Genomic DNA, 20,182 nt, shown 5'->3' with positions numbered 1-20,182 from the left:
AGTAGAGGTCCGCGTGCATCAATGACGGTACCCAAGATTTAATATCGCGAACAGTTTGCAGTTGGATAATGTTGCCCCCAAACACGGCGCGCGATGCCCGCAGACTTTAACGGGCTAAGGCATGGAAAACTTTATGATGGAGAAGCGAGCACATCTGCCCTCTCTTGAACATTAGTTACTACACTTTTAATACCGTCTCGCCTCTAATGTGTGTAATCCAAGTAATTATCTAAAACTTTCCCTAAACTTCCCAACAAAAGAAAGAGAAGAGAGAGAGAGAGAGAGAGAGAGAGAGAGAGAGAGAGAGAGAGAGAGAGAGAGAGAGAGAGAGAGAGAGAGAGAGAGAGAGAGAGAGAGCGCAGTGTAAAGAAAAAGAGAGAGACGCCAACAACACAAGGCGCCCCTCCCCTCCCCCCTCCCAATATTGTGTCCGCCTGGACGGTCATACGGAGTTTTGCGTCGTGCAACTGAATAATGTATTAAATCCCTCGTCCACCCTATTTACAAAAGAGACCCTCGAGACTTTATATGTATATGTATATGTATGTGTATACATACATTATATATATATATATATATATATATATATATATATATATATATATATATATATATATATATATATATATAAACACATCTGTGTGTGTAAGTGAGTGTGTGAGAGAGAGAGAGAGAGAGAGAGAGAGAGAGAGAGAGAAGAGGAGAGGAGGAGGGAGAGAAGGAGGAAGGAGAAGAGAGGGAGAGAGAGAGAGTGAGACAAGGCAGGAGCGAAGAGGGAGGAGAGGAGTGAGAGGTGAGACGCAGAGAGAGAGAGAGAGAGCGAGCGAGCATCATCTGGAAAATATTATTCTGTAGCGACTGTTTTCCTTCCCTAATGTCGCCGACCGGCCAGAAGCATAGAGGAATCCGAGGACCACCCCCTCCCACCCTTTCCCCCGCCTCCCATCCCACCCATCCCCCTCTGGCTTGCCCTGAAGGGAAGGAAATGAGACAAAGTGGAAAAGGGAGAGAGAGAAAGAAGCATAAAAAAGGTTGGGCAGAAGAGATAAAAAAGGAGAAAAGGAGAGGACAAAATGAAGATGCGAGGAAGGGGAAGGGGGGGGAGGGGCAAGGAAAAAGGTGGAGGGGAAAAAAGGGGGGGAGAAGTAAATATTGGGGTAGACAAAGAAACGGCGACCCCGCATAGTGACTGCTTCGACGGAGGGCGGGTGAAGGAAGGCAAGAGGGAAACAAATAGAAAAGAGAGAAAATAAAAGAGGAGAAAAAGTAAGATGGCGAAAAAAAGAAGAGAATAAACAGAAGAGGAAGTGGAGAACGCTCCGAGTATTTTCCTTACTAATAGCATGAATAAATACATCTCTGGTTGCTTATTCTGTCCCTGATATTTCTCGGGGCATCGTCGTCCCTTTTGGTTAAAAAAAAAGAAAAAATCTAAATTTGTTTCACAAAGCCGCGAGTCATAACGATGTGGGGGGGTGAGGGGGAGGAGGGGTTAAGGTAGGACCCTATCGCTTGTTGAAACGATCATGTTGATCATAACCATAATACTGCGAAAATACTAGAAGATTAGTCATAGATTGAGGCATTCGCATACACATTATGTAATATGTATAATATATAATATATATATTATATAATGTATATGTATGTATGTATATATGTATACATTCATACATATATACATACATACATACACACACACATATATATGTGTGTGTGTGTGTGTGTGTGTGTGTGTGTGTGTGTGTGTGTGTGTGTGTGTGTGTGTGTGTGTGTGTGTGTGTGTGTGTGCACCTAGAGTGCATGCACCCTCTTTATAATATGCTGGAGGATTCCAGAACCATACTCCAGAGGGGGAGGGGAAAAGAGGCCTAAGGGAGGAGAAAGGACAGAGAGGGAGGGGGGCGGGGGGAACGAAGGGACGTGGAGGGGGCGGGGGAAGGGGATGACGGAGGGGGGAAAGGGAGGGACTCGATCAGGTTTGGTGGTTGTCAACAAGGAATCAATCTGTCTGTCCGCTCGGCCAGTGTCCAGAGGAGGGGAGGAGGGGGGGGGATGTTGAGAGGGAGGAGCGGAGGGGGAAAGGGAAATGTGATGGAAAAACTTTTGTATTCTCGACGTGGACGGCCGGTTGACGATTTTTTTTTTTTTTTTTTTTTAAGAATTTGATGTTGCATATATGAGATATTTTTGCATGTGTGAGCAAGGATGATACTCGGTAGAGAAATAACTTTTTTTTTTTTTTTCAATCTTCCCCGTAATTATTTTTGTAATGTTAGGTTATCATAAATAAATTAAAAATAAAATTAAAAAAAAAAAAGGGGAAAAAAAAAAGGGGGGGGAAAAAAAAAAAAAAGAGGGGGAAAAAAAAAAAAGGGAAGGAATTTTAAAAAAAAAGGAAAGGGGAAAGGGGAAAAAAAAGGGGGGGGGGGGGGGGAAAAAAAAAGGGGAAGGGAAAAGGGAAAAAGGGAAAAGGGGGGGGGAAAAAAAAAAAAGGGGGGGGGGGGGGGAAAAAGGGGGGGGGAAAAGGGGGAAAAAGGGGGGGGGGGGGGGGGGAAGGGGGGGAATTTGGGGTTTTTGGGGGGGGGAAAAAAAAAAAAAAAAAAAAAAAAAAAAAGGGAAAAAAAATTCAAAAAAGGAAAAAAATTTTTTTTTAAAAAAAAAAAAAAAAAAAAAAAAAATTTTTTTGGGGGGGGAGGGGGAAAAAAAAGGGGGGGGGGAGAAAAAGGGGGGGGGGGAAAAAAAAAAAAAAGGGGGGGGGGGGGAAAAAAAAAAAAAGGGGGGGGGGGGAAAAAAAAAAAGAGGGGGGGAAAAAAGGGGGGAAGGGGGGAAAAAAAAAAAGGGGGGGAGGGAGAAGGGGGGGGGGGGAAAAAAAAAAAAGGGGGGGGGGGGGGGAAAAAAAAGGGGGGGGGGAAAAGGAAAGGAGGAGGAAGAAAAGGGGGAAAAAAAGGGAAAAAGGGGGGAAAAAAAAAGAAAAAGGGGGGGGGGGGGAAAAAAAAGGGGGGGGGGAAAGAAAAAAAAAGGGGGGGGGGGGCGAAAAAATTAAAAAAAACCCCCCCAAAAAAAAAGGGGAAAATGTTAAAAAAAAAAAAAAAAAAAAGGGGGGGGGCCCCCCCCCCCTTTTTAAAAAGGGGGGAAAAAAAACCCAAAAAGGGGGGGGGGGGGAAAAAAAAAAAAAAAGGGGGAAAAAAAAAAAAGGGGGGAAATTTGGGGGAAAAAGAAAACCCCAAAAAAAAACCCCTTTCCCCCCCCCCCCAAAAAAAACCCCCCCCCCCAAAAAAAAAAACCCCCCCCTTTAAAAAAACCCCCCCCCCCTTTTTTTTTTTTTTTAAAAAAAAAAAAAAAAAAAAAAAAAACCCCCCCCCCCCCTTTCCCCAAAAAAAATTTTTTTTCCCCCCCCCCCCAACCCCCCCCCCCCCCCCCCCCCCCCCCCCACCCCCCCCTTTCCCCCCCCCCCCCCCCCCCCCCCCCTTTCCCCCCCTTCCCCCCCCTTCCCCCCCCCCCCCCAAAAAAACCCCCCCCCCCCCCCCCCCCCAAAAAGGGGGGGGGGGGGGAAAAAAAAAAAAAAAAAAAAAAAAAAAAAAAAAAGGGGGGGGGGGGGGGAAAAAAAAAAAAAAAAAAAAAAAAAAAAAAAGGGGGAAAAAAAAACCCCCCAAAAAAAAAAAAAAAGGGAAACCCCCCCTCCCCCCAAAAAAAAAAATTTTTCCCAGACAGAAAAATGAGAGATTAAGATTGAGAGAAAGAGAGAGAGAGAGAGAGATGTGTATATCTCTGAAGAATTATGTGAAAGGTAAAAGAGAGATGGAAGGGAAGTTAGCTCCTCTATTACTTCAGAAAAAAAAAAAATCTGAACGGCTAGCAATACACCGACTTTTCCAGGAAATACCGACCGCAAATACGGCATAACAAAATAAACAAAAAACAAAAACGAAAAAAAAGGAATAGAAAAAAACAACAACTCATAATGAGAATCATCAAAGGGCAAGTCCGGCGCCCCCCCCCACCCCCACCCCTCTCACCCAACTCCCGCTAATACTCGAATTGAGAGTGAATCCGCTTTCGAAATTTCAAAGTCGGAGGCCGCCTCGCCGACACACACCGTAGCGGCGTGGCGGCGGCGATGACGGCGGCGGCGACGGTGGCGGCGGTGGCGGCGGCGAAGGGCGGGATAGCAGATCGGAACTCGTTGTCCTAGATGTATTCCTTAAGCCGCAGGATGTCGTAACTCAGCGGGTCGCCGGTGGTGTTCGTTTATTGTGGTTGATTACAGGTTCATCCGTAATCAACTGTCATCGCCGTCTCGGGAGGAATTATACATTATCATCGTATCGATTATTGAATGCGAGTATGAAAAACGAAAAAAAAAAAATAATAAAAATAAATAGCTAAAAAAAAAAAAAAAAAAAAAAGGCGAGAGCGGCCATGCGATCGTCACGGGCGAAGCGGCGGGAATGCATCCATTTTGCACGCCGACGCCACCGTAATTGGGGCATCGCGCTCTTGTCTTCCATTAGAGTCTATGTAATCCCGATACCAAATACCGAGGTGGAATTCGGAGCCGAGGCGCCTCTCGCTGCCGATGCCGATGACTAGGCGTTACGCCACGGAGGTCAATCTTCAAATCTGTCATCAAGGAAAACGAAGAGAGAAAAAAACAAAAAAACGGGCCAGTTCTCCTCCCGGTGGCCTGTTATTTCCACCGGGGGACATTGAAGTATAATCCCAATCCTCCCGCCTCGCTAATAATCTCGTAAATAACCGACGGAATAAATTCAAGGCTGCAATTAATTACGAACTCGATGCGATGCTATGCCGGAGTTGAAGGCGTGAGAACCCCCCCTGCCCCCTACCCCCTACCCCCGTCACCCAAACCTCCGACCGCCGAAACAATAAACTCAAAGGCCGCCGTAACAATAATAAAAAAAAAAGCCAAGCCAAACAAAGCCAAGCCACAGAGAGAGAGAGAGAGAGAGAGAGAGAGAGAGAGAGAGAGAGAGAGAGAGAGAGAGAGAGAGAGAGAGAGAGAGAGAGAGAGCCTAATTCACTTAATTACCCTATCATTTCCAGCGCGCTCTTTAGGCCTACGCGTCGAGATGATATCGTCATCATTTGGTTTGTAATTTCACAGGCCGTCGACTTTTAACACGCCGCGGAACACGCCGCTGAATAAGAGTTACCCCGTGCCGAAAAAAAAAAAAAAAAAAAAAATCGGGTGTAATCCTGTCAGGCGGCGTCGCTCCCCATGGCTTCTGCCGATAACCCGCTCGATTCGACCCGATACGCCGCCGCCCCCTGTCCCGCTGGCCTGACGGTCGCCAAGCGGCTGTCTTGACCTCCTCTTACGTAACCGCGTACGCATAGTCGACTCCGTAACTCTTCAAAACGGAGAGATGTCGCTGAGAAGACGACATTGACGGGTCGCCTTAAGGGGGTTCCGACCCATCGAGAGGCGGGGATCAAACCCTTTTTTATGATATCATTTTTTGCCGTCTATAGGGACGCGGAGTGTCGGTAATGGGAGCCTGATAATCGCAGCTTTTGTTACGGTAATAGGCCTGGCCGCGCATAATAGCTCACAAGCATATTGTTCAGCTATTATAATGGATTTAAACCCATTGTGTGTGCATGCGCGTGTGTGTGTTCCGTTGGAGCGGGTGAAAGGCCGAATATATGTTTTGAATTTTGATGGAATTCGCACGTTTATTCTCCGGCGAGTGGCAACGACGCAGCGCTCAGACACTGAGACCTTTCTTGATACGCACGGTGTAATAAAATCCTGCACATATCATGGGGGAGGAGGGACATGCCTTGCAATCCCGGCCGATACATTACATAATTCTAAATCGAAAACAGCGCATTGCGAGTTGCACACCGATCACATCATTGCAATATTGCAGGCTGCCCGGGACGATGTGTTTTGGGCGGGATAACTTAATACGGTTTCACTCGAAGGCGAAAAAATGCTGCGCGATATACAGCAATTGCAAAGACAACAAATATAAGAAAGAGAGAGAGAGAGAGAGAGAGAGAGAGAGAGAGAGAGAGAGAGAGAGAGAGAGTGAGTGAGTGAGTAAAAAAAAAGAATATATATATATATATAATGATGACGAAGTAGCAAACGGTAATAATGTCGAATCGAGAGAACACAATATTATTGACGAGGGCAGGAGGAGAGAGAGAGAGGAGAGGGAGGAGAGGAAGAAAGGAGAGGGGGGGAGGGAGGGAGGGAGGGTAGGAGGTGAATTGGGGAATAAAATACGATATTAACGTCAAGGCGAGAGAACGCGATAGTATCATCAAGGCGAGAGAACACGAGAACATTAGCCAGGCAGGAGAACGACGGTGTTATTGGCAGCCCAATTGAACATAATAAGAAGACATTACACGCGGGGGCAACACAGACATTGTATCGGGGGGGGGGGGGGACAAGAGAAGAAAAAAGAGAAGGGAGAAGGAGGTAGGAGGGAAAGAAGGGAGAAGGAGGGAGGATGAGGGAGAAGGGACAAGGAAGGAAGGGAGAGAGTAAGAAAAGAAATGTGAGGAAGAGGGACGGAAGGATAAAAGAAGAAAAGAGGGGAAAGAGGGAGAAAAGGAAAGAGAGCAGGGAAAAAGAGAAGGAAAGACAAGAGAGAGGAGGAGATGGAGGTGGAAGAGAGAAAGAAGGAGAGCAAGCACAAGAATTAACAAAAAATGGGAAGGAGGAGGAGAGAGGAAAGGGAAGGGCGGAAGAGAAAGGGAGAGAAGGGAGCGAAAGAAGAAGAGAAAGAGAAAAAGAGAAGGAAAGGAAGAAAGAGGAAGAGAGATGGAAAAGAAGAGCGAAGTGAGGGGGGGGGGCGAAGGAGAAAGAGAGAGACAGAAGAGGGGGTGAAGAAGGAGAAGAAAGGAAATAGAGAAGGAAAAGAAGGGGAAGACGTGGAGGAAAAGAGACAAAATATGCGGAAGGAAGAAGAGGAAGGGAGGAGGGAGCGGGAATGGTGGGCGGAGAGGAGAGGCAAGAGGAAGAAAGGAGGAGGAAGGGAAAATGACGGAAAAAGAACGACACATGTTCGGAAGGAGGAACAGGGTATATCACAGAGAAAAGGATGCAATCGGACACGTAAGTTGTTCGATCTTACATTAATGTTGAAGTATAAGATTACCGAAAGGTCACGGAAATACTAGATAAAAAAAAAATAATACGTAGGGCAAAGAAATAAAAAAAAAATCGGCCACAAATACATATATAAAAAAAACGAAATCAAATCCGGTGAACAAGACCGCAATAAATGAATAAAAGAGAGAAAAAAAAACAAATTACAGTTAAAACGAAATCACTGGAAATGACATCACCAAAGTTACCGTTTCTTTAAATGCAATAAAACGAAGGTAAAGTGTCTACTTGAGCACACAGCGTCACGCGCGCCGAGGATAATCAGTGCGTGTATCCGCTACTTCGTTGAAGTTGAATTTGCGATAAGTTCACTATTAAAAAAAGAAAAAAAAAACTTGTCACATACTATATCAAAAGAAGGAACGAACAAAATAGATTGAATCTGCAATAGAATTTTTAAAAACACCCAGATGACGTGAAAAAAGAGACAAGAACGAGCGGGGGGAAACAAATTTAAACACATATCCACCTCCGCTAAGGTTAACTCTGAGATAACCCCGCTAGTGTTCCCACGCCGGCGTCGCACCGCAGAGCATGTCGGAACACGGTGGCAACGTGACGGGTCTACAAGCCATAGAACCACAAATGAACCATCAAAGGGGCGGGTCGCGATTGCCACCTAGCTACAGCGTCAGGTTCGGTGCTCTAAGGTTTCCGGGCGGGCGGGCGTCGGCAGAACCTCGGAGGATGTTTTACGCTTTTCTTTTTAATTTCGTTATCATTTCTAATTCTTTCTTTCGGTTGTAAGGCTTGAGGCTTAATATAGATAGGGAATGAGAAACGAAATGAAGGCCGGAGAGGGAGAAAGAAACGAAAAGGGAGAAATAAGAGAGAATTGGCGGGAGTTCTGGCGACTTGTTTCGCACGCACGTGTTGTGTCTTTTGTTTTGTCTTCGGTGGCGTTTTCCGAGTGATAATCGCTCCGCCTGCATTACATAAACGATCTTGTAGCATAAAGAAAACGTTTTCTTTTACTCAAAGCCTCCCTTGTTCCTTAATCCTCCCTCATTCTCTCCCCCTCCCGACCCTCGCAGACAAACGGCCGTATGGAGGGGAAAAAATTAATATTGTGACATCGCGATAAAAGGACTGTCTGCCATTTTTATCAATTGGAAAGCTGTTAGCGGCTTGTTTTGGAGGATCAAATGACAGCGCCGACACCAGCCTGCGCCCCCTACCCCGCGTCGGCCATATTTTTTTCTCATTTCTTTCCCGCCGCTGTGCCTCCGCCTTGCAACATATCTCGGCTCCTGCAACGACACCGCCGGACTGCTTGCCCCGAGCTCTAATCCCGTGCCAAAGGACGCAGGAAGAGAGGGCGAAAAATTGCATTGTAGATAAGTGTCAGCGGTGCGGCGGCATCTGGCGAGGGGGGGAGGGGGAGGAGGGGGCTCGGATCGATAGAAGAAACAAAGGCAATGCTGAGAGGGAGCGCGTAACGCGAGCGCAAGTGGCCACACAATTATTGCACCCTAAAAAATACATGCACCTCCTTAAATGCTCTTCAAACACCCTCTTTTGAGTCTATCCTATTTAGGCTATCATTTTTTTTCTCTCTCTCTCCCCCCCCCCCCGCCCACACCCCCCCCCCACCCCCCCCCCCCCCCCCCCCCCCCCCCCCCCCACCCACCCCCCCCCCCCCCCCCCCCCCCTCCCCCCCCCCCCCCCCCACCCCCTCCCCCCCCCCCCCCCCCCTCTCTCTCTCTCTCTCTCTCTTTTGCGTTCTCTTTATTTTCTGTTCCGTACTATCTTTTCGATTTCATCTCGTTCATATGTGTATCCAATCAGGTTGCTGCCCCCACCCCCCACCACCACCCCACCCTTCCCCTCTTCCCTCCTACACCATTTCGAACTTTTATCTGATTCGTGGTGTCCCTGGCTGCCTTAATGGCGTGTGTCTCGCGATATATCATTAGCCCTAATTACGATCATTATTTACGATGACACAAGTCAAAACTGCAACCTGCCGCACAAACTCGCAAATGCCATTACTGTAAGCTGGTGCCCGAGAGCCTTTCTGGCCTTCCTGGCCTTTCTGCTGCTGGAAAGGAGGAAGAGTCACTTACCCTCACTTAATCAGCTCGTATTTCGAAAGCCTTGTGTTTGGGGGTAATTCCCTCAGCGATATGCACTTCGGCCTGCATCGCCTCCGTCAGCGAGCGGGAGAACCTGAAGGGGCATGTCACCTCCTCGGTCCAGGACAAGCCCCACCCCCCAACACCCCCAACCCTGACATGCCATAAGCGTCGGGAGGAGCAGCAATAACTCAGAGCGAGCGAGGAGAGATGAGGTGTTGTGTACCGGGGCGCCTCGGGTCCCTCGCGCCGCCCGACCGCTGCTGCCACCTGCCGGCACCATGCAGAAGCTCCTGCCACCGCCTCCTCCTCCTCCTCATCCTTCTCTCCTCCTCCTCCTCCACCGCCACCGCCGCTGCCGTAGCGCTACCACCGCCTCCGCTAACTGCACTGCCTCGCTCCAAACCCGAGGAGGAGTATCTCAGCGGCCTCATAGATACGGACGCTGCCAAAGCGAAACAACTTGAGCGCCGAGACTAAGCGAAAAGCAAACGCACGTTCTCGGCATGTGTGCCAAGAAACGTTTGTCCCACCTGCGATGCCCTCCGACTCCCGCCCGCGTCTGCCGAAGCACCTGGGGGAGGCCGGGAGCAGACGACCGCCGTTCCCGTGCCAATAAAGTCACCAGACCGCGTCAACACTTCTCCCGGCCAGTCGTCTCGGCGTATTCGAAGCGGCGCGGACGTTCTCGGCAGATGCATTTGCGGCAGTCACGGTGCACAAACAGCCTCCTGTGTATACTCGGGTCCCCGCCTGCTAACAGCAGACTCCAGTCAGCCGCACTTGCCCAGCATAAGCATGACCCAGTCTCATGGTCCCTCTCCGCGAGATAGACCGCCGGAATAGCATGCTGTCCCCCACCAAGTCCCGCCGACCATGCCCTCACCTCCGCGCGCATGAGCGGGCATCGCCGACACCGAGTCCCTGCCCTGGACTCCGATCGGCTCAGTCGTTCCAGCATCGCCGCAATCTTCCGCGGATGCTGCGGCCGCTCATCGCCTTGCCGCTGGTCTCTGTGACGCCGATGAGCGCGGCTGTGGACGCGTCGACGTCCCATTCTGTGCCTTGCGAGTGACGCGCTAACTTCGACAGGTGCGGAGCTGCCTTGAGTGGATGACTAAGTCACGCAAACGTTGCGAAAATAACCGCGTGTGTACATACCCTAAGTCTGCACGCGCGCGCGCGTGTGTGTGTGTGTTTGGGTGCTAACAAGTGTGATGCGATGAGTACCCGACACCAAATCTGGTGTGGCGTGTCCGGTAGCGTGGATGTGGCGTGGCGTGGCGGGATGAGCCGCCTACCGTCAGCGGGAGATGGCTGCCAGAGCCCGACAATGAGCGGGTGGCCGTGATGTACACCTGCTGATCACAGGTATTATCCCGCCGTACACCCGGCTCTGCCCGCCACACCACCGCGCCGACACCACTCCTACACCGACGCGACTCCCGCTACACCTCCCACTCCATCACAAACATACACACATACAAACACAAACACATACAAAAAAACAAAAACACAAACACACTCATAATGACACCCGCACCCATAGCATTAAGTAACCCGAACGAGGCAAGGACGACAGAGAGGATGACATGAGTTGCTAAAAAGGGCAGACGACCCACTCTCCTCACAGCCTAAATCCACCGACCACGCCCCTTCGCCGCTGGCCCCGCCCATCCCCCTGGCCACGGGGACGAGTGCGGAGTGTGTATCACCAGGTAACGAGCTCATGGAGGAGGAGGAGGAGGAGGAGGCGGGAGGAAAGAAAGAAGGGGAGGCGGGGTAGTGAAGATGAGGGGGAGAAGACGGGAATAAGAGGAAGAGGGAGATAAGATGAAGGGAAGATGAGAGGGAGGAGGGAAGAGAGTGGGGGGAGAGGAGAGGAGAGAAGAGAAGATAGGGAGAGGGAAGGGAGAAGAGGGGAAAGGAGAAAAGACAGGGGGGGGGGGAAGAGGGAAGAAGATAAAGATGAGGGAGGGAAGGAAGAGGGTAGGGCAGCCAGGGGAGACTGTAGGGGGAGGGGGGAGGCATGACTAAATATAACTCCCGCCGTTACGTATTCACCGCAAGATTTACACACGTCGACGGAAGGGGCTCGAGATATGATCAGCTGTAATTGAAAAGTTTGTCTGTTTCTTGCAGTGGGATCTCGAGACGTGGCTCCGGGGGGAAAATACACGAACATGTACACATACGCGGACGTAAATATATCAACACCTACACAGGCACATACACACACACGCACACACACACACACACACACACACACACACACACACACACACACACACACACACACACACACACACACACACACACACACACACACACACACACACACACAGATGAAGAAGAAGAAGAAGAAGGAAAAGAAAGTGGAGGGTGGGGGACGAACACACACCCTACCCCCCTCAACCCTACACCCCCACACTCCCCCGCGAACAGGCCGTACGTGTCAAACAGCCATTCCGAACGACCGCAATCGATATCACAGCCGTCAATCCTAATGCAAAAGGAGAAAAAAAAACCTTAACGTATGCAACAACAACGCTGAACAATCGTAAATAAACCGCCACGCTAAAAAAAAAAGAAAAAAAAAGAAAGAGAAAAAAAAGGAAAATAGACAAAACAACAACAACAGCGCATGTCATTAGGTGGGCAGCGCAGAGGTCGAGGAGGCGGCGAAGCGGCACATACTTCCACATTACTTATTGATAATTAAATATTCAAGGGAGAGCAGGTACCCGCGCTATGAATCAAAACTCTATTAGCTCCCCCCCCCACACACACTCTTATCCAAGGGACGAAAGAGAGAGAGAGAGAAGGGGGGAGAAGAGGAGAAGAGAGAGAGGGAGGGAGAGGGAGAGGGAGAAGAAGAGGAAGAGGGAGGGGGAAGAAGGGAGGGAGGGAGATGGAGAGAGAGAGATAGAAAGAAAGAGAGAGAGAGAGAAGAAAGAAAAACAGAGAGTGAGGAGGGGATCGGTAGACAATGAGGGAAGTATAGATATCGTTTGATAGACAGATAGATACAGAATGGTAAGGACACACAAAGTAAGAGCAGAGAGAGAGAGAGAGAGAGGTTGGGCGATGCTGTGCAGTAAGGAAGGAAGGAAGGAGGGAGGTATCCCGGTCATTCTCCTATCTATAATTATACCTGCTCATTAATCCTGTAATTACAACCTATCTGAAAACAAAGGCGGGAGAAAGCAACGTAAATGTGTGGGGGTGCGATCGCAAATTTCCTTTTAAAAGAACATTTTAAAAAGTCAGCTATGCCTCCGGAGGTTATTTACACCTCCTTTGCCTCTCCTCATTCGGGGAGAGGGAGATAGAATAGAATAAAAAAAACCACAAAAGGAGGAGAAGAGGAAGAATAAAGAAGAAAAAAAAGACGACGAAGAAGGAGAGGAAGAGAAAGTGGAAGCAAAGAGGATGCCCCTTGTCACCTCCACCACTGTCTTCAGTCATTGTGGAGGAAAATCAATCAATATCCTTCTCTCTCTCTCTCTCTGACTCTCCCCCTCTCCTTCTCCTTCCCCCCCTCTCTCTCTCTCTCTCTCTCTCTCTCTCTCTCTCTCTCTCTCTCTCTCTCTCTCTCTTTCTCTGAGAAAGAGGAGAGGGAGAGGAAATGCAGGAAAGGAAAAAGGAAAGGAAGAGGAGCTGTTTGAAGGGAGAGGAATAGGGGGGTAATGGGGGAGATGAAGGAGAGGAGAGGAATGTCCTCGCATGCTTATTGGCGTCGGATCTTATTATACCGAATGATTCCATGCACGCGAGAATGGCTGCATGACCCGTGTAGACATATTTTTTCTTTCTCTCTTTTTTTTCTCACGCCATAGGTGCTTGCATGCAAATCTACAATCATTAAGGAGAAGAAGAAAAAAAAAGATCGAAAAAGATTTCGCAATCACACAAACCCTTCCACCCGCCCCCCTCACCTCGCTAAAAGGCACATCCCCCTCCCTCCCCATACTTCCCGCCCCCCCCCCTCCCCTTCCCTCCCTTCCCCCCCTCCATCCACCGGTACAGAGAGAACTATAGCAATTATACATATTCAAGTTCCTCTCTATATTTCGGGCCGACATGTGTATAATTGAGATTAGAATTTATTGACTTTAATTTCTAGATCATCTAGTCGTCCGGCGGGGGGCATGACGGGGGGGCCGAAGAGCAGGGGAGAAGCAGAGAGGGGGGGGAAGAGGAAAAAGAAGAAGAAGAAGAAGAAGAAGAAGAAGAAGAAGAAGAGGAGGAAGAAGAAGAGGAGAAGGAGAAGGAGAAGGAGAAATGGAGATGAAGAAAGGAGAAAGGTAGATGGAGAGAGAGAGGGGAGAGGGGGAAGAGAAAAGAAGTAGAGGAGATTAAAAGGTAATGAAGAGAAGGAGGTTGGAAGGAGGAGGAGGAAGACGGGGAAGGGGAGGGAGCAAAAATCCTAGAGGGGGCATGAAATACATATGGATTCAATACAGTGCGCAGAGACGGGTGGTCCAGACAACGGGTGTGTAAATAATCAATAAATATTGAGCATTATATTGCCGGTGGGAATTAAATCTTAAAATGATAATGTCCCGATCCAAACAGAGGGCGTTTATGCCTGTTCGTCTGAAATTACGAGTTGGAGGCCGATGATGGAACTTCCATTCCTCCCACCCCCCACCCCGACCCCTCTACCAAACCCCCTCCAGTTCGAGAGAAGAAGAAAGAAAAAAAAACACTCGACGATACAAAACAATAAACAAATCAACAGGGATATTAATACACGAGTCACTGCCTTCGAATGCATCCTTGCTCCCCCCCTCCTCTCCACCCCCTCCCCCTATCATCCATCCCATCCTCCTCCTCCTCCTCCACCCCTACCCCGACCCCCTTCTCCTCCGCCCCCACACCCACCACACCTAAGGGCGCCTTTGGTCATGAGAAACGGCCTGCCCTGCACGCCTATAGATGGTGATGGTGCTCTCATTCTGGACCCACCGCCCGTAGGCCTACCCGAGAGTCTGTTTCGCCATCACGATCCCATTTGGGGTCCTCGTTGGGGGTATCTAATTCTAATTACTAGGCGGCTCCCATCATCCCATAGTGAGTGTTTATAAATGTATGTACTGTGTGCATATGTATATGATGGATGGATAAGCACACACACACACACACACACACACACACACACACACACACACACACACACACACACACACACACACACACACACACACATACACGATGCCGCTTTGACTTCAGAACTCAAGGCTGCAATTATGACAATCTCTGTCTTGACAACAAAATCAAAGCAAAGACCCATGACCTCAACCAAAGAAATCAAAGAATCAAAGAAACCAAACTTCTAAAGAGGGGAAAGGGAGAAAAGGAAAAAAAAAGACAGACAGACGAGAAGGCCTCCGACCACTCTCAACCATCCATAGCCTCGTTCCTCTCAAATGACCCCCTTGCACGCGTACTCCCCCAACCCCCACCTCCCGCCTTCCCCTCCAAGCTCCTTCCACTGACCCCCTCTCCCCCCCCCCACGCTTTCATCTCGACCAGGTGACCTCCAACCACCTTCCTTGGGTGACCTTGGACCAACCGCTCTTTTGAACAAGGGCAAGAAACTCCCCAAGCACACAGGCAAGCAACAGCGACTTCTCTACTTCTTCTCTCCCCTCCCCTCCCCTCCCCTCCCCTCCCCTCCCCTCTCTTCCCCCCCCCCCCCCCCGCCCCGCCCCTCTTCTTCTTCATCTTCGTCTTCTTCCTTCGAGAAACTCGACTGCTTGCCGCATCTCCTCTCCTTCTGGGGTACTTGCAAGCAAAAACTGGTCGTGACGTAATGGCTAGCCCGAGAGAGAGAGAGAGAGAGAGAGACGCAAGCAAGCATATCTGTTGGTTAATGTGCGTCGTCTGTGGCATCAGAGGCGATAATGTTAATGATAGGAGAGAGAGAGAAAAAAAAGAAAAGAAAATAGAAGCGGCGGCAAATAAATGATGAACAAGGCATGGTAAGAATGATTAAATTAATATAAATGATAATTATAACATTAATGATAACAGTGAAAATAATACTGATGATAACGGCAGTAATTACAACAGGGACAATAACGGCGATCGTGATGACTACCACAATCACAAAACAAAGGAAATGCCCAAAAACAAACAAAAACACACACAAAAAATAATAACAACAACAACAATGACGACAACATAATGAACAGTCTTTATCTCAGCATCACATCCACCCAACCCGGCCTACCGACCTCCCCCCTCCCCCCTCCCCCCTTCCACCCCCCTGACACCAGGTGGGAGAAGGGAAATAGACACAGGCAGAGAATTCAACTAACAATTAAGGAGGCACCTGGTCATTATCTCCAAACAAGCACAGAACGGGGTCACACTGGGAGGTGGAAGGGGGGGAGGGGAGGTTTAGTGGGGGGCGGGGGGTAAGAGGGAAGGGGAGAAGGGAAGGACATGGGAGGGTAGGGGGGGAGGGGAGTAAGAGGGTGCATCGTCCCTCGGTTGATCAATAAAGGCGGGAGTCTGGCACCCTGGACTAATCACCGCCTAGGCCTATGCTTCCGTCTGTCTCGGCTGGAAGGCTGGCGGCGGTGGCGGCGGCGGCGGAGGAGGAGGAGGAAGAGGAGGAGGAGAAGGAGGACCAGGAGGAGACGAGACACATTTGGCTCTACGTTTGTTTATCCTTCTCTTGTGGGTCGCTCTGCGTTTATTCTCTGCTCTATCTGTTCATCGGCTCGTTCTTCTATTCAACGCGATCCAACCCTTAATTAATTAATAAAACCAATACAACCGCTCCCTATTACCAAACGCACCACGGCCATTATCCGTAATCAAACTCATCCACTCCATAAATCACACACGCACAGCTGATACCGTTACCCCTACGGAGGTTATAAATTCAAGAAAAAAAAATACAATAAAAAACCTCTAACCCATACCCATACCCATACCCATACCCCTACCCCCCAAAAAATAACAACAAATAAACACCAATAAAAATAAAAAAACAATAATGACACAAGCCCCCCAAAAACCCAAAGGCTAACATCCTAACGAAGACCTCTTTCAACACCGGAATACAGGTATTGGGACGCTGTTCTTACACCCCGAATCATTACCATCGCCCCCCCCCACACACACACACAAGCGCCGCCTCCCTCATTACACAATATTGCACTTGCATCAAAAATATTTCGCGGCAAATGGCGCATGACTACCAAAAGAATAACACACCCTATCGATTGCCGGACAAAGGAGGACGAGGAGGAGGAGGAGTATGGCTTGCGTTCGTTTTAAGAGTTGGTTGGCTTTGCTATACAGAGAGAGAGAGAGAGAGAGAGAGAGAGAGAGAGAGAGAGAGAGAGAGAGAGAGAGAGAGAGAGAGAGAGAGAGAGAGAGAGAGAGAGAGAGAGAAGAGGATTGAGCCAGACAAAGAGAGAACAAATAGAAAAAAAAGAAGGAAAGAAAGAGAAAGAATACATAATAAAGGAAAATCAATTGTACATATGACTTGCGGCTCAATGCTAAAGCACAAGAGCATCGGATCTGCCAATGATGTCTGTGGGTTCTTACGAATTACGAGAAACAGATAAAGAGGGAAGGAAAAAGAGGAGCCAAGAGCAAAGATGACGAGGGGAAAAGATGCTGGACGAGACGTATTTCCCCTTCCCGACGCTGGTTCATAAGTATGTTAGGTTCCTTGAGAAGGGCTGGAAGGGTTAACGCACTGTGCTGGCAACACCATCGCGTTTATTGACATTATGAAGCCTTTCGTCCAATCAAACGCCTAGCTCTATTTTCTTTATCTAAATTGCTTCCGGAATCTGGAGATGAAATCGTGATAAAAAAGAAAAAGAAAATGGAAGAAAAGGCCGTCGGGAAAATCGCTAGACTGCAATGAATAATAAGCAACCCCGCACAAGCTATATGGCATCGCTGCCCCATCGCCTACGCACGATGCAACGCTTCCCCTGATTGGTTCGCGCCCGGGAGAAGTTAGTAAGATGAGATGAGATTGGCTAAGGCGGTTCATTAACGCTGATATGCCTGGACGCTGGCAGATAAATAGCCCTCGGTCAATACTACTCAGACGATGGGAAAAACTCACATCTTGGGACAAAGACGCCAGAAGACTTGTAAACATCTTTCCCTTCTCCCTCTTCCCTCCCCCCCTTATCCCTCCCACCCTCATTCCCTCGCTCTCCCTTCGTCTCCCCTCCGCCTCGTTTATCTAGCATTTCTTTCTCTCTCACTCTCTCTCTTTCTCTCCCGCCCCTCAGTATCTCCTTGCCAGCAACCCTACGATCTTTTAAACCCTACCACTTTTTAACTCTAAATCAGAATCTGATCCTCACTAACAAACAATTCTTCCCCACAAACACACTCATTCTCTCACTCATTAGAAACAAACAAACAAATCAGAAAGGATGGCGACGAGCCCCCCCCCCCCCCCAAGAAAAAAAAAGAAGAGCCGCGGTGACACCAACACTAACGCCGCCCCCTACGCTATCTCGTGGTGCACCTTGGTCTTAAGATTAATTGACAATTGTAATGGGGAAACGCAATTTACCTCTGCGTGCAGTGATGGCGGCCAGGGCTTCAGCGAACGTACCTGTTGGGAAACAAAACATTATGCCACAAACACATGTCATGTTGGACTGAACCCGACATAACGACTCGAAGCAAGGCATATGTAATAATCGTTGACTATGTATGAATGGAAATACGAATGTGGAGAGAAAAAGAAGACGTGAATTGTGTGTGTGTGTGTGTGTGTGTGTGTGTGTGTGTGTGTGTGTGTGTGTGTGTGTGTGTGTGTGTGTGTGTGTGTGTGTGTGTGTGTGTGTGTGCGTGTGCGTGTGCGTGTGCGTGTGCGTGTACGTGTGCGTGTGCGTAAAATGGCTTGAATGGGTGTAAATATAATGAATCAAAGCAAAAAAAAAAAAAAAAAAAAAAAAGACAATGTAAAATGAGGGAATGAAAATGTTAACCGGGGGGAGAGGGGGTAATCTCCTTTACCCTTAATGCTACAATAGCCTATATTAGTCTTAATACTACGATATGTAATTGACTATCATAACTACGCTAGCCCCATACTCCTGTTATCTCATCTATCGCGTGACGGAACTACATCACAACAACAGGCTACTCAATCTGATTTTCCTCAGAACTAAATAAAATAAGTGTTGTTGTTACTACAAACTACATCTGTCTACTGCTACGTACATTTCTTTCTACAGGCCAATCCAGCAGATACAATGGATACAAAATAGATACAAAACACAGAAGGACACGTCGTTTCTTCGTCAGCAGTATATGAAGCGTTTGCGAGTGGCTGACATCAAGAGTGACATCAAGAGTGACATCAAGAGTGACATCAAGAAGTGACATCAAATAAATCTATAACCCGCCTCGGCAACCAGTCCTACCAGGTGGATATCAACCAAAAAAAATATGGGATAAACTGAATAATGGGATGGGAAGGAGGGAGAGGGATGGAGAGAAGGATGGAGAAGTAGGGAAGGAGAGGCGAAGAGGGGACGGTGGGAAAAAGAAAAAAAGGGGGAGACAGAAAAAAGATATAGAGGAGGAGGTAGAAGGCAGGGGGGGGGGGAGAAGGAGGTCGAGGGTGAGAGGCGTTAAGAAGGAAAGAAGGAAGGGGAGGGGAAAAGGGATAGAAATGGGAATGGGGAAGGAGATGAGGGGAGGGGGGGGGGGCAGGGAAGTGCGAGGGAAATAGGGAGGGGGGGGGGGAGTTACTGCATTATTCTGTCTTAAAATAAACAAGTAACACTCGCTTTTAGCGCCGAAAGCTCCAGCATAAACCCACTCCGAGCGCATTCACGCCTCCTCCGTTCCGGGGAAGAAAAGATAAATAATTCCGGATAAATCAGAACACTGTGTACATTTGTCAGTCAATACAAAAAAAAAGTATATACATATCAAGCTACTTGGTCTATTTTTTGCTTGCTTTTCTTTCCTTCTATCTCTTTTTTTATATGAATATATATCTAAACCGAAAAAAAACATTTTTATTCAAAGGAGAAAATGTGCATGATTCTCCGCCGTGAATGATCGTGTAAACAAGCGCAAAACAATGGCCTCCGCCGCTAGAAGAAATGACGCATAATTTAGCACCTTAAATGGGGCAGTGAGCGAGAGCCATTTCCAACCGCCACTTGCCATGGGCAAACAAAGAGTCCACTTGGAAGACCCTGCTGTCGAAACCCATTCTCTCTCATCCGCATTTCCGTTTTCTTTGACTTTTCAAATTCCGTTTTCTGTTTCGCTTGGTGGTCGCTCCTCTTATGGACACCTCGTTCTCTTTTATTAGTTGTATTAGTATAGTTCTACAAATGTGAAGAGAGAGAAAATAAGAAGAGCTGAACCAAAATATGAAGAAAAAGATGAAGCAGAGAAGAACCCCCCCTCCCCCCCCACTCACACACACACGAACACCACCTTATAGAACTGGAAGGAAATGGGACAACAAAAAGCAGACCAAGAAAATTACCCTTTTTAAAACATGGCTTTTGCCCCCCCCCCACCCCCCCTCTACGCCTAGCGCCCCGAGTTCCCGACATACACGCGGCTCCACCTCCACCAGCCGCTGCCCCGCTGTCGATAATTCCGCGAAGCTTTTTGCGTCTAAAGCACCGATGGCCGCAAGAAAGGAAGGGGGAAGAGAGGGGGAAGGGGAGGATGAGGAGGGGGAAAAAGGGGAAGAGAGGGGAAGGGGAGGAGGGGAGCGCATCCTTCCCTAATTCATACTATGCAACTTTTAATTATTTAGAGCGGGTTTTGGGTGTATTTCCTGTGAATGTTATGGTAATAAACGTTTTCTTTGGTAGGGGGAAGGGGGCTGGGGGGACGTGTGGGGTGAGGGGAGAGGAGGGGAGGGGAGGACACATATCATAGAAGATAATTTATTAAGCGCATCGGATAGTACTGGGGATTA

The 20,182-nt window shown here is 48.4% G+C and overlaps 1 protein-coding gene across 4 annotated transcripts in view; it reads right to left on the bottom strand.

The window, feature by feature from the left end:
• The window catches only part of LOC122253996 (uncharacterized), a 505,659-nt gene that overhangs the window by 10,380 nt on the left and 475,097 nt on the right, over positions 1–20,182 (bottom strand). For 3 of the 4 annotated variants that reach the window (XM_086530436.1, XM_086530438.1, XM_086530435.1), the window contains one exon: positions 17,795–17,836. The exons of the other annotated variant lie outside the window; for it this stretch is intronic. In XM_086530436.1, coding sequence (XP_086386562.1) covers positions 17,795–17,836 — 42 coding nt within the window. The remainder of the gene's footprint in view (positions 1–17,794; positions 17,837–20,182) is intronic. 4 annotated transcript variants of the gene reach the window in all.

Source organism: Penaeus japonicus, unplaced genomic scaffold (genome assembly GCF_977035675.1).
Source record: "Penaeus japonicus unplaced genomic scaffold, GWHDUDI00000001_assembly GWHDUDI00000033, whole genome shotgun sequence".
NCBI lineage: Eukaryota > Metazoa > Arthropoda > Malacostraca > Decapoda > Penaeidae > Penaeus > Penaeus japonicus.
This window is presented reverse-complemented; position numbering and strand designations above follow the sequence as displayed.